The 12,647-nt window shown below is 45.6% G+C and overlaps 1 protein-coding gene across 2 annotated transcripts in view; it reads left to right on the top strand.

Annotated features, from left to right (window-relative positions):
* The window catches only part of MSRA (methionine sulfoxide reductase A), a 432,069-nt gene extending 427,640 nt beyond the window's left edge, over nt 1-4,429 (top strand). For both annotated transcript variants that reach the window (XM_080796478.1, XM_080796477.1), the window contains one exon: nt 3,663-4,429. In XM_080796478.1, the coding sequence (XP_080652604.1) occupies nt 3,663-3,827 (165 nt within the window). In that variant the 3' untranslated portion in view covers nt 3,828-4,429. The remainder of the gene's footprint in view (nt 1-3,662) is intronic.
* The last annotated feature ends 8,218 nt before the right edge of the window (nt 4,430-12,647 follow it).

The following is a 12,647-nucleotide window of genomic DNA, read 5'->3' as shown; positions in this document are numbered from 1 at the left end:
GGATCCCCAGAACTGCGTCCAACCCTGTGGGTCTGGTGAGACCTCTCCAGGAGACAGGCCTGGGAGGGCTGAGACTGACCTGCCTCCACAGCCTTGTGTGCAAGAAAGCAGAGGTGGGGGGGCACCTGGGTGGCTCAGTGGTTTAAGCCTCTGCCTTCGGCTCAGGTCATGATCTCAGGGTCCTGGGATCGAGCCCCACATTGGGCTCGCTGCTCGGTGGGGAGCCTGCTTCCCCCTCTCTCTCTGCCTGCCTCTCTGCCTACTTGTGATCTCTGTCAGATGAATAAAAAAAATCTTTGAAAAAAAAAAAAAAAGAAAGAAAGCAGAGGTGGGGGATGTGAGGAAGGAGGAAAACCAGACACTGGTTAGGATTTTTGGGTTCCTGCTCCCTCTGCTTTTATATCTAGTTTCTTTCCTGTGTTTTGGTCCCCGCTCCCCAGTTTTAGAACGAGGGTTAAGGACAGCCACAGCCCTGTGCTCAGGGATGGCCTCAGCCTAGACATGGGTCAGCCCGGTGCAGAGCAGGCGATGCTGACTCCTGGCCCCGTGGTTACAGCAGGTGTCTCCCACCCCAACAAGAATGAGCGAGAATGTCCCAGCATAACAGGAGGTGCAGGAGGGCAGCCTGGAGCTGTCTCCTGTGGCTTTTCACCACTGTTTATTCCTGTTGTTTCCTCTCAAATAAAAGTGAAGTGTCTGCCATCTTGTGGCAGAGGCTGGGTACTGCCTGGGCCCCTACAGTCACCTTCCCACTACGCCCCAAAAGGGATGTTGCCTGGCCATGGTAAGAGCTGGTGTGGAGAGGAGGAGGGAGCCTGGGCAGTCGTGCCCACTGGTACTGACCTCTCTGCTTCAGTGAAGAAGCATCTGGAGTCAGTGGCCGTGAACCCCAGGGCCTCAGGAAGGCTATCCTTGGTCATACAAGGAGGATGGCCATTTGTGAAAGAGAAATAGAGTGAGTAGTGTGTGAGGAGGTCACCCTCCGAGAGGACAGAGCCTAGGTGGGGATGAGGCGAGTGCATGGAGACCTGGCAGCCTCAGGGGCTGGGTCCTGGCCCTGAGGGTGAGGGACAGAGGAGGAGGCAGAGGATCTCAACAGCAGGGCAAGCTCCTGTGCAGTGGGACCACAGCCAGGAAGTTTCTAAGGTCCAAATATGAGGTCCCTCAGAATATGGAAGATTCACGTCAGCCTGCCAGCAGTATCTCGGGTAAGAACCAGAGGGCAGCGTCTCTCCCTGCACGGTGTCTGCAACAGAGTGAGTGGATGAACTCTCTGAGGGCAGTCCCATGTGCACATGATTTCTGGGCTCCAGCTCCACTGGTAAAGCTGGGCCCCTTTTATTTGGTATTTGAATGCAGCTACAAGAAACAGATTATTTTAAATCAGCCCTAGAAGTTCTCTGCCTCTCTCAACTCAGGTCAGGAAATTCAAGTCGTGACCTTACATCCTGTTCTTTCCACGAGCTCTCAAGTGCGGCCTGAAGCAGCCAGAGTACCACACAGACCGTGCGCTTTATCATCTTCACCAGAATAGTCCACTGCCGCAGCCACCTAGGGCCCCAAAGCCTTCCTACAGTGGACATTTCTCCATAGGCAAATACTAGCCATAATTTAAGTAAATGCCGACTACAGCCCATGGGCACTGACCCATTCCCCACTCACTGTGAGGCCAGCTCTAACTCTAAATCTGGCCAGGACAGTTAACCATTCCAGATTCTCATCCTCACTGAGGTTTTGGTTCCCAAAAACAATTCTGGAACCCACTGCTGGGTTAGCTGGAGCTCAGTCACGGAAACAGAGTGTTCAAGGTATTTGAAGCAGGAGGGTGGATTTTACAAAGGGAATTGATGCTTCCAGAATCATTAGAAAGGCTGTCTGAGGGAAGGTCGGGGAAAAGCACCACTGCTTTTCAGGATACCAAGAAGTTACAGAAATTGCTAGAAATCATTGCTGGTGACTTTGCCTGAGGCAGGACCGTCCACAATTGTCAGAAAGAGCTGGCAGAGTCTTGGTCTGTTCTTTGGAGATACCTGTGCCCATCCTCATGGCTGCACCTTGCAAATAATGGCCTCTCTTCTGCCAAATTTCATGTGTGCTTCTCTCATTGGTGATATCTAAACTGGAGTGGCATTGGCAATAGAATTTGGGAAATGTAGTTTCCAAGCTTCCTGCTTCTGCACGGTGAGCTGAGAATGTCAGGGATCAAGACACAATCTCTGACACGCGCTTTTAAATACGGATGATAATAATAGTACTTCCTTCATATGGCTGTTGGGAGGCTAAAATTAACACTGTGAAGTCTTTGCAAAGAGTGTGGCATATGGTAAGCCCTCGCTAATTGCTCGTTTACAAAAAATTGTCAAAACTGAAGTCAGAATGGCTCCTCGTTCTCATTTCTAACCCCTGTAAGGAATCTGGCTGCTTCCGAGTGGTGGGGTCCAACCACCGGCCTTGGCAAGGATCCTGTCCCTTACCATCCTGGGCCTACTTGGCGTCAGAGCCTCAGTCTGCCTCGTTCTGGCTCAGAGGGCTGGATAGAGACTCAGGAAGAAGGGGAAAGTTCTCGGGGAAAAACGGCAGCAGTGACTCATGCTGAATTTTAATACTGGAGTCCCCCTGCTCTGCAGAGGGAGTCCATCTCCAATGGACCGACAAACGCTGCCCAGATCCCACATGCGAGCGCAAGTCGGGGCTCTGCCTGGCATTTCCGGACCAAATGGAATCCGCAAACCGGGGGTCGAGTCTCTGTAGCCTTGTGCCCAAATGCTCCAAGCAGCCTGCAACAAGAAAGAATTAGGGCACAGCTGAAATCCAGAAGGGAAAGGAAACGGGCTAAGATCCACGGGGAACAATGTCTATTTCTTAATCTGTCTCCTGCCCCAAATAGCTCTGCTCTCCTCCCCCACTTGTGTTTACCGTGTCTGTTCCTTTCTCTGGCAGCAGATGCCACCAGGCATTAAAGTAGGTCACAGAGGGCGGTGATGAACCCACAAAGGCCCTCAGGCCACGTCCTCCCCTGACCTCAGTCCCCTGGCTCCCGGGTCTGGAGTGGCAGAGCACAGACCCAGGGGACCCCGTGCTCTCCAAGGCCCCCTGGCAGGGCCCGAGCTCCCTAGAACCACAGCGAGCGGGGGTTCCTCCGTCCAGCCTGTGAGTGGCAGGGGGCCTGTTCTGAGCCGGCAGCAGAGAGGACAGCACTGGGCTGGGCCGCAGCCCTCCCTTCCTATCCTGCCCCAGCCCCTCCAGCCCCTCCTACCGCAGCCCTGCTCGAGAGCCCTCAGGAAGGCCCCTTCTTCCCAGGACAGCCAGGGAACCACATGTCCCTGCCGCTTCCCCCTGGGAACCCCTGGCGTCCTTTCCACACAGACCCCCCAGGGACAAAACCGAGGCTCCCAGCCTGCTCCAGGGGCAGCGCTGGTGTCATGGGTAGAACGCAAATTACAGAGTCAGGAAACTGGATTTCAGCCCCAGTCACCTGAGGCACCGGGCAGTAGGAGCTTGCCCAGAATAACCCAGCTGGGAAGCAGCAGAGCCGGCGCCCACAAGGACCCACGGAACCCCCAAGCCGCCCGCACCTGCCTCCCTCACGGCCTGACCCCACAGGCCTCCTTCAGACCCTCTCTGCCCAGCATACAGTCCTCACGGCACCTTTCTCTCCCCAGGTTCTTTCGGAGCACGGCTATGGGCTGATCACGACCGACATCCGGGAAGGACAAACCTTCTACTACGCGGAGGATTACCATCAACAGTACCTGAGCAAGAACCCCGATGGGTACTGCGGCCTCGGGGGCACCGGAGTGTCCTGTCCACTGGGTGTTAAAAAGTAATTTCTCCCCATGTGGTCAGCCCTTGAAGTCACAGCCAAAATGCTTTCAACAAATTGGGCAGTGCTTCTGTGGCTCAGGTCAGTGGCTTTTTGAAGTGCACAAAGCGCGAAGGCATTCAGGAAAATCTGGTTTGACGAGGTCTAATTACATGAAGTGCAATGGCGAGTGGAGAGCATGCAGTTTATCTTCTACTAAGTTACAGTGGGAGTCCAACAGTGACTTTGTTTGGATCGCTTGGGGTCTGAATGAGAATAATGAATGCGCTATGCTCCCCCCTTCTTGGGCCTGGGTGCCTTCCATGGAACCTGGGGAAGGAAGCTGGGAGATTGTCAGAGAGGATAAGGCATTTGGACATGAGAGCTGTGCCCTGTCCCACCTCTCATGCCCTGCTGCCCTCCAGTGCCTTAAAATCTGCAAAGATTTATAGCCTCAATGAATCACTCACCGCAATATTTTGCTCGACTGATCCTGGATGTGCAAGGGGCTTTCTCTCCTTTTCCGTCCCCCTGGAGCAGGGAAAGGATAAAAGTTAGTTGGATGAATTCTGATGCTTTGCTTATAGCTATGAGAAATGCTTGTTCTAATAAAAGTCTGCATCTTAATACAAACTGCCTTGTGTGTCATCTTTTACTTTTTAGGCATGATGTTTCTAAGTAATACTGTAAGGTAAAAGCCTCACAATGACTTTCCCCCAAATGGAAAATATGACTGAAAATTTTGGAAAACAGCTACACACCTCTGGTTCCTGGTAACTTTGGTGATAATAGCTCTGTTCCACATGCCTGTTACAGCTGCCACATCACGTGCTCTTCTAATTAGAGCAGACACATGCAATCCCTGCCCTTAAGAGTCTTTATATTCAAGACAAGGGGTGAGAACATAAGCAATCAACATGCAATTGCATGGACAAATAAGATAATCACAGGTCCTGACGGGTGATGTGAAGATGATGGAGAGGATAGGGTAAGTTGGTCTAGAGGCTGGGAGGTTACCTACAGAGAGGTTTGGGCTACATCGGTCAGGGAAGGCCTCTGGGGGTGGAGAAACAAGTTAACTGAGTGATGCAAAGGAAAAACACAAACATAAGGGAGGAGAGAGAGCTTTGGGAGCAGGAGACGATTGTGAAATACATTGTTCCCCATGCATTTAGCGTGTTTCTTTTCCTTCTTGGATTTCCTCTGTGCCTGCCCTAAGGCACTGTGAAAAAATTAAAAATAGAAATACCATATGATCCAGTAATTCCACTATGGGGTATTTACCCAAAGACAATAAAAACACTAATTCAAAAAGATATATAGGGGCACCTGGGTGGCTGAGTTGGTTAAGTGTCTGCCTTTGACTCAGGCCATGATCTCGGGGTGCTGGGATAGAGCCCCATGTCCAGCTCTGTGCTCAGCAGGGAGTGTGATTCTCCCTCTTCCTCTGCCCCTCCACAACGTTCATGCTGTCTCTCTCAAATAAATTTTAAAAAGGTATAATATATCCCTTTGTTTATCAAAACATCATTTATAATGGCCTAGACACAGAGGCAATCTAAGTGTACATCAATGGATGAATGATGAGGAGGATGTGGTTGGTGTGTACACACACACTTACACACACAACGGAATGTTACATACCACAGCCATAAAAAATGATGAGGTCTTATCATTTGCAACAACATGGACAGACCTAGAGGGTACTATGCTGAATGAAATAAGTCAGAGAGAGAGAGAGAGAGATAAATACCCTGTGATTTTACTCATATGTGGAATCTAAAAAACAAAACAAATGAATAAAGAAACACAAAGCAGAAACAGACCCATAAACACAGAGAACAAACTAGTGGCTGCCCAAGAGTACGGGAATGATCAAAATGGGTGAAAAGCTATGAGAGGTAAAGACTTCCAATTATGGAAAGAAGAAGTCACGGGGATGAAAGTACAGCACAAGGAATACAGCCCGTGGTGTTGTAATAGTGTTGTATCATGGCAGATGGTAGCTACACTTGTGGTGAGCACAACAGAATGGATGGAGTTGTCCAATCACTGTGTTGTGCACCTGAAACTAATGTAGCATTGTGTATCAACTATACTTCTGTTAAATACTTCTATTAAAAAATATTATTAAAGGGAAGAAGACATACGTGGGATCGATATGCCTAATCAGTCTCAGCAACCCATTTTAGTTGCCTGCAGGAAAACCTTCCCACATAGAAGAGCCAGAAAGTATAAATGGCCCATGACAGGGAGAAATTTGTAGTGTTTGAGAAATAGAGAAGCCAGTGGGGCTGGAATACTGTGAATGAGGAAGAGTATTGGAGAAAGGTACATGAGAGGTAGGAAGAGCCGGGTCATATAGGACCTTGGAAGGACAGGTGAATGGAACTTGGTTTTTTGTTTTTTTTAATTTGATAGATTGACATACGTTGGAGGATTTATAAATTTCTCCTTTTTTTTTTTTTTTTTGGCTGAGCAACTAGAGGGAAGGTGGAGTTATTTCCTTGTGAAGGAGTGGACAGAGGAGAGATCAGTGGGTGAATCCATTTTGGCCACACAAAATTTGAAGGGCTTCTCATGTATCCTCATGGAAATGTGAGGCAGGGCAGTTGGCTGTGCAGTTCTGGGGCTCAGGAGGGATCTGAGAAAGACAAATATAAGAACCGTCAGTACATAGATGACATTTGAGGTGTGAAACTAGTTTAGATCATCTGGGAAGGAATGTAGAGGGGGAGAGGAGGTCAGAGGATTAAATGCTGGGGTGTTCTAACATACGGAGATCTGGGAAAGGAGGAGCAAAGGAATTTCCGGGATGACATTTGAAGGAGACATAAGGAGATGTGTCCTTGCAGTGACAGCTGAGCACAGATGTATCCCCCAAGAACTGAATAATGATCTGAGTGATGCAAAAGAGAAATGCAGATGACGCATCACAAGTTTGGGTTAAACTCAGACCAACTTTTTTCTATAGTTATGCCGGAACATAATAAAAAATGACAAGGAAGCCAGGTCCTTTTGCTGAAGGACCTCCACAGCATATCAAGAAGTATATACTTTGAATCTTGCCCTAAGCCTTCCCCAGAGGCAACTGAGGGGCTTTTACCCAAGTGACTCTATTCAAGAAGTGGAAATAACCCAGGTCTCCTTGGAGTTATCATTTACTGGTTATAAAATTGATGTGTTGGGACATCGGCCACCATGGTCTCCTGGGCAGGGTGGGAGGTTTTAAAGACCAACTGATCGAATGCATGTTGTTCCAAGTCTATCTCACAGTGGGTCTAGTGCGTCTGAATAACACGCTTGAGGTTCTTTCTTCACTCCCAGTAGGCCTAATACGTATTAACTATGTTTCTAGCTTCTGTAAACTTGATGCTTTAACATTCCCTGCACACATATGTTAGATACACCTTGTTTGGGCAACCCTATAATTGACCCAAGCCACATAGCCTTGGCTTCCTGCCTCCCTTGTCACTCTTCTTCTCCCTGGGGGAAGTTCTCCTCCCAGAGGTAATTTTCCAGATATAAACCAATCCAGAGTTCACATCCCCATTTACCTCCTTTATTAGGCTCTTACACTCCAGACCATTATCTACCTCCCCTAAACACCCCAAGATCATCAGGTGCCAGACAATTAGAGATAGCTCTTGTGCCCTAGCGCTTGCTAAGATTATTAAAATGAGCTAATTCTAAATCTGCCTACCCTGTTCACCCCTTCCTGCCTTTGGGAACCACAATAAAGACTCTTGCTCACAGTTCCCCCGCCCCTCTGTCTTCTGTCAGACACTGAGGCTTACCCTTGTAGCCTCCCAATGGCATGGCATGGCTGGCATTGCATGGCATGCCTCTTCCTCATGGACTCTGTGAATAACAAATTCTCATTATAATGGCAGTCATTTCATGTTCTGTACACCCTACCACACCTAAATTATAAAACCTATTAAAACATAATGGCAATAGACATACCTAATATGTGACAAAATCCCCATTTTAGTTCCCTGATTCATGAAATAAAGATCCCCAGGTTCCTCAATCCTAGTTGAGTGAAGAAAAAATAATATCTCTTAGAGAATTTAAAATATAAAATTAAATGATTCAGAGGTTGAGACTGGCATACGCCCCCGTTTTGTTCCCAATTGGCAGATGCTAAGTCTAGATAGGTCTTGGGAAATGAATTAAGATTATTACACACTTAATAATATGCCAGATATAGCATACTTACTGGAACAATTAATATCGTCGTTGGCACCTCCAATGTAGCTATTTGCCAAGCAAATTTTTTCTTCTCTATCCCTATGAGTAAAGACCATCAGAAGCAGTTTGCCTTCACATAGTAGGGTCATCACTATGTCTTTGTTGTCCTGTCTCAAAGCTGTGCCAATTCTACTTTACATCATACAAAGAAACCTTGATCATCCTGGCATCTCACAGAACAACAACTGATCCATGGCACTGATGACATTAGATGAACTGGATTTGGCAAGCAGGAAGGAACAGGCAGCCTAGACAGTGAGAGATTTTACCTAAAAGTTCAGAGATTGCTACATTGGCTAAGTTTCTAAGTGTCTGGTGATCTGGAGCATGAAAGACAAGTCACCGGCACTTGGACTACCCATTGTGATAAGAGACACAATATTTTGTGGACCTCTTTGGCTTTGGGAAGCAACAGATAACCATGTTTGGGTGGGCTCATTTGAACTGTGGCTAACCCTGGATAACCCACCAGATTTGAGATGGACCCAGAGCAAGAAAAGTCTCTTCAGCAGATCTAAGCTAACATACAAGCCACCTTGCCAACAGCAGTCCTAATGGATTGAATATATGTGTGGCAAATAGAGATGTTGGATAGAAATTTTGGCAAACCCTAGTAGGAGAATCACAGTGCAGACCCTAGGGTTTGAGGAATAAAGCTATGCCCTCCTTCCTTCTCCATTGAAAACTAACCCGTGACTTGCTACTAGGTCCAGGTAGAGAAGTAGGCAACTCATGCTATCCCTCATAACCTAGGTACCATCTGATCATCTGAACCACAAAATTGAATGTGCACAGCAATAATTTATTTTTAAGTGGAAATTGTGCACTAGAGATTGGGCTCAGGAGCAATTTTAGAAAGTGTGAATAAACTGCAAGACAGGTGACTCAGACTCACATGATACTTCAATTTCATCATTACCTTTCCTTTTTTCCACCCTATGACCTCAAAGGGAACTTCCCTTATGACTGAATAGGAAGGAGAAAACTGTGGGTCTGGTTTATAGATAGCTCTTACTGTAAGCTGGCTATAGCCGGAAGCAGATAGCTGCCACTTTGTAGCATCACTTGGTTTGCCTGGATGACAGTGGTGAGAAAATTCTCCCAGGGGATGAAATTTGACCAGTGCATTTGGTTATGTACTTCATACAGAAGGAGAGGTAGCCAGAGATATGCATCTATATTGATTCATGAGCAGTGGCTAATGGTCAGGGAATGGTCACTGAGAGATAATGAGCAGTGAGGTCTAGGGGGAAATGATACGGGTAAATCTCTTAGATTGGGCACAAATATGGAAGTACTTATGTTCCACATAAATGTCCATGCGAAGTCATCCACTTCAGAGTCAGTAGGCAAGTGGTAAGACTTCCCCATCCTGTGAGTCTCAACCACATGACTGTTTGCTTAATGAGCTCACAAGCACAATGGCCACAGGGTGGAAATGGAAGGTGTGTATGAACTCAGAAATATAGACTCACTAAGTCTGATCTGGTTACCCCCCCTAGTGCTGAGTAGCCAAAGGAGAATATCCCAGTACGCTCACCTGGTCCATTGTAATTATTTTGCACCTTTTGTATTGGAGTAGATTTATGATTTGTGCTCACAGGGTGGGCACATACTCCATATATTCATTTGCATTACTGTTCATAGAACTCCTTTAATCACTCTGTATATGGAATTACCAGATGCTTTGTCTATAGTTACGATATAATGCTCCACAGCAACCCCTCCAATTAGAGGACATATTTCATACTGGAAGAAGTGTGGAATGAGTTTCTACTCATAGAATTCACTGATCTTACCACATTCCCAATCACTCAGAAACAGTTGGTTTGACAAAACTGTGGAATGGCCTGCTGAAGGATTGGTTACTATACCAGCTGAGTGGCAACCTCCTATCAAGTTGAGATGTTGTTTTCTTGGACATGATGTATGACTTAGATCTATATCCAATATTTGTTACCACCTGTCCTTGAGCCAGAAGGTATTGGTCCAGGAACCAAGACATGGAAGTGGGAGTGATCGGTCTCACTATAGCACTAAGTAATCCACCGGAGAAATTTTTGTTTCATATCCTCAAGACTTCTGACTCAATAGGTTGAAGTTTCTAGTGCTCAAGGGATCAATGTTTCTATTAGAAAACACATTCATGATTCCTTTTGAATATGGAGCAGAAACTCTGCCCTGGACACTTTTTCTTCTTGTGTTAATGAAACAATAGAAGTATAAGGGAGTTCCTGTCCTAATCAAGATGAATGATCTCAACTTTCAAGGAGAAAACAGTGGGTACAAGGATTATATGTGGACCTCAGCCCTAACAGGAGTAGGTTTGGATCACCCAGCAGGCAAAGAACTCTACCCATATGATTTGCTGGCAGAGAGAAAGGGGGCCATGAAATGGGTGGTACAAGAAGGAAATTGTGTTATCAACTTAGTTTTCATGTTATTTTTTTAAAAGATTTTATTTATTTATTTGACAGAGAGAGATCACAAGTAGGCAGAGAGAGAGAGAGAGTGAGAGAGAGAGGAAAGCAGGCTCCTTGCTGAGCAGAGAGCCTGATGCAGGGCTCGATCCCAGGACCCTGAGATCACGACCTGAGCTGAAGGCAGCAGCTTAACCCACTGAGCCACCCAGGTGCCCCTCATGTTATGTTTTAGGTACATTAATTGTCCTCTTTCCTCTCCATTTTACCTCATTACCTTATATGAAGTTATGACAGAATTGACATACAAAAAATTTGCTTATGGGACTTTGTGTGTAGGGAACATGAACTCTTTACTCAAAAGATAAGGGTGAATGTGAATGTCAAAAGACAAAAAAGTAGTGTTATAGATTGCTACAGATACTGTGTTTTCCCAAAATTTATAAGTTGAAACCCTAACCCTCAATGGGATGGAATTAGGCGGTGGGGCCTTTGGGAAGTAATTAGGTTTAGATTAAGTCATGAGGGTGGAGCCCTTATGTTGGGATTAGTGCCCTTATAAGAAGAGAAGGAGACAGGTGCTCACTCTCTGTGCTGTGTGAGGTTGTGGCAAGAAGGTGGTTATCTACAAGCCAGGAAAGTGGCCCTCATCAGTCACCAGATCTGTTAGCACCTTGATCTTAGACTTCTCAGCCTCCAGAACTGTGAAATAAATGTCTGTTAAGCCACCCAGTCTATGGTATTTTTGTTAAAGCAGCTTGAACGGTCTAAGTCAGCCTATGCTGAATATCATTTTGTTCCTTCAGATCCAAACAACCCTTCTATATCTTGCTGTGTCCCAGGAGGCCTGAGTGGGCTGTAACGAACAATAGGCTTCCTTTATGTCTACTTTAATTTGGGTCTGGCCAACAGAAGGCACTAGTAGGAGACTGAGGGTGGGAGACGATTAAGGTATTTACTCTCCCAGCAGCTCCCCATGGGCTGCCTGTGAATGGGTGATAATTGCTCCATGCTGTTGCTGCTTATGGCCTACAACACTATCTATTTAGAGTTCTCCTAACCCCTGTTTACTTTGTAAATATTCCCTATATGAACATCTTAATTATCCAGGTTGAGTGTGCCATTTATTTCCTGGCAAGCCCTTCAAGATACAAATAGGGAAGGTAAACTTTCTTCCACAATTAATTCTGAAAATTCTTCTAAAAAGATGCTTCTATTCTAGGGTTCACGTTAATTAAGTAAAAATATTTTTAAATACTGTGCCTTGGCATGTAGAATTACAGCTTTTTAGAATGGGGAAGAGTCTTATAGGTTGTTTAAATTACTGCCCTTATTTTATAGGTGAGGAAGTTGAGGACCCAAGAGACAACTTTTTTTCACTATTAGAAAGTGCCACAAATTCATTTACATATCAGAAAGAAATCTCCCTCCTGTGGTTTTCAGATCATTGGCCCTGGCCCTGCCCTCTGGGGCTAACAAGGAAGCCTGACTCTCTTCCTTAGGAGATAGATACTTGAGGATATTTGAAAACAAAATGACTCTCTTCAAGTGATATTTTCTAGGCTCAATCATGTTCTTATCCCTTCTAAAACCTTAATTCACACCTGCTGACCACCACTACTAGATGTCCCAGGCCCAGCAATGAAAATCATTTGTTTAAGGTTGTACTGTCCAACATGGTAGCCACCAGCCACATATGTCCATTTAAATTTAAGTTAATTAAAATTAAATATAATTAAAAACCCAATTCCTCAATTCTACCATCTATATTTCAAGTAGCTAAGTGGCTACTATATTGGATAGTGCAAATTTAGAACATTTCCATTACTGCAGAAAAGTTCTATTAGACAGCACTGGTCTAAGGAAAGAGTTTGATTGAACTTGCACGTCCTCCAATCTTTATCATCCTTTCTTAGTGGAGCTAAGTCATTTCATTGGCCCAGAGGATCAATAAAAGTGTAAGTATTTTTCATATGAACTATCTTTAAGCCAGGGATTCCATTCGTACTCCTTGCTCCATTATTTTCATTTTAACCTTAGTTACAGGAATTTGCATTCATTCTTTGTTGACTTTTGTTCTGTTTATTTAGGCCCTGCATTTCAATTTGTCAAGGTAATTTAATTTAGACTCTGACATCTGGAATATTGTTTCTCCTTCCGAGTTTTATGTC

Source organism: Martes martes (assembly GCF_963455335.1).
Source record: "Martes martes genome assembly, chromosome: 2".
In the NCBI taxonomy this organism is placed as follows: Eukaryota; Metazoa; Chordata; class Mammalia; order Carnivora; family Mustelidae; genus Martes; species Martes martes.
The sequence above is the reverse complement of the archived record's forward strand: the minus strand, read 5'-3'. Positions and strand labels throughout refer to the sequence as shown.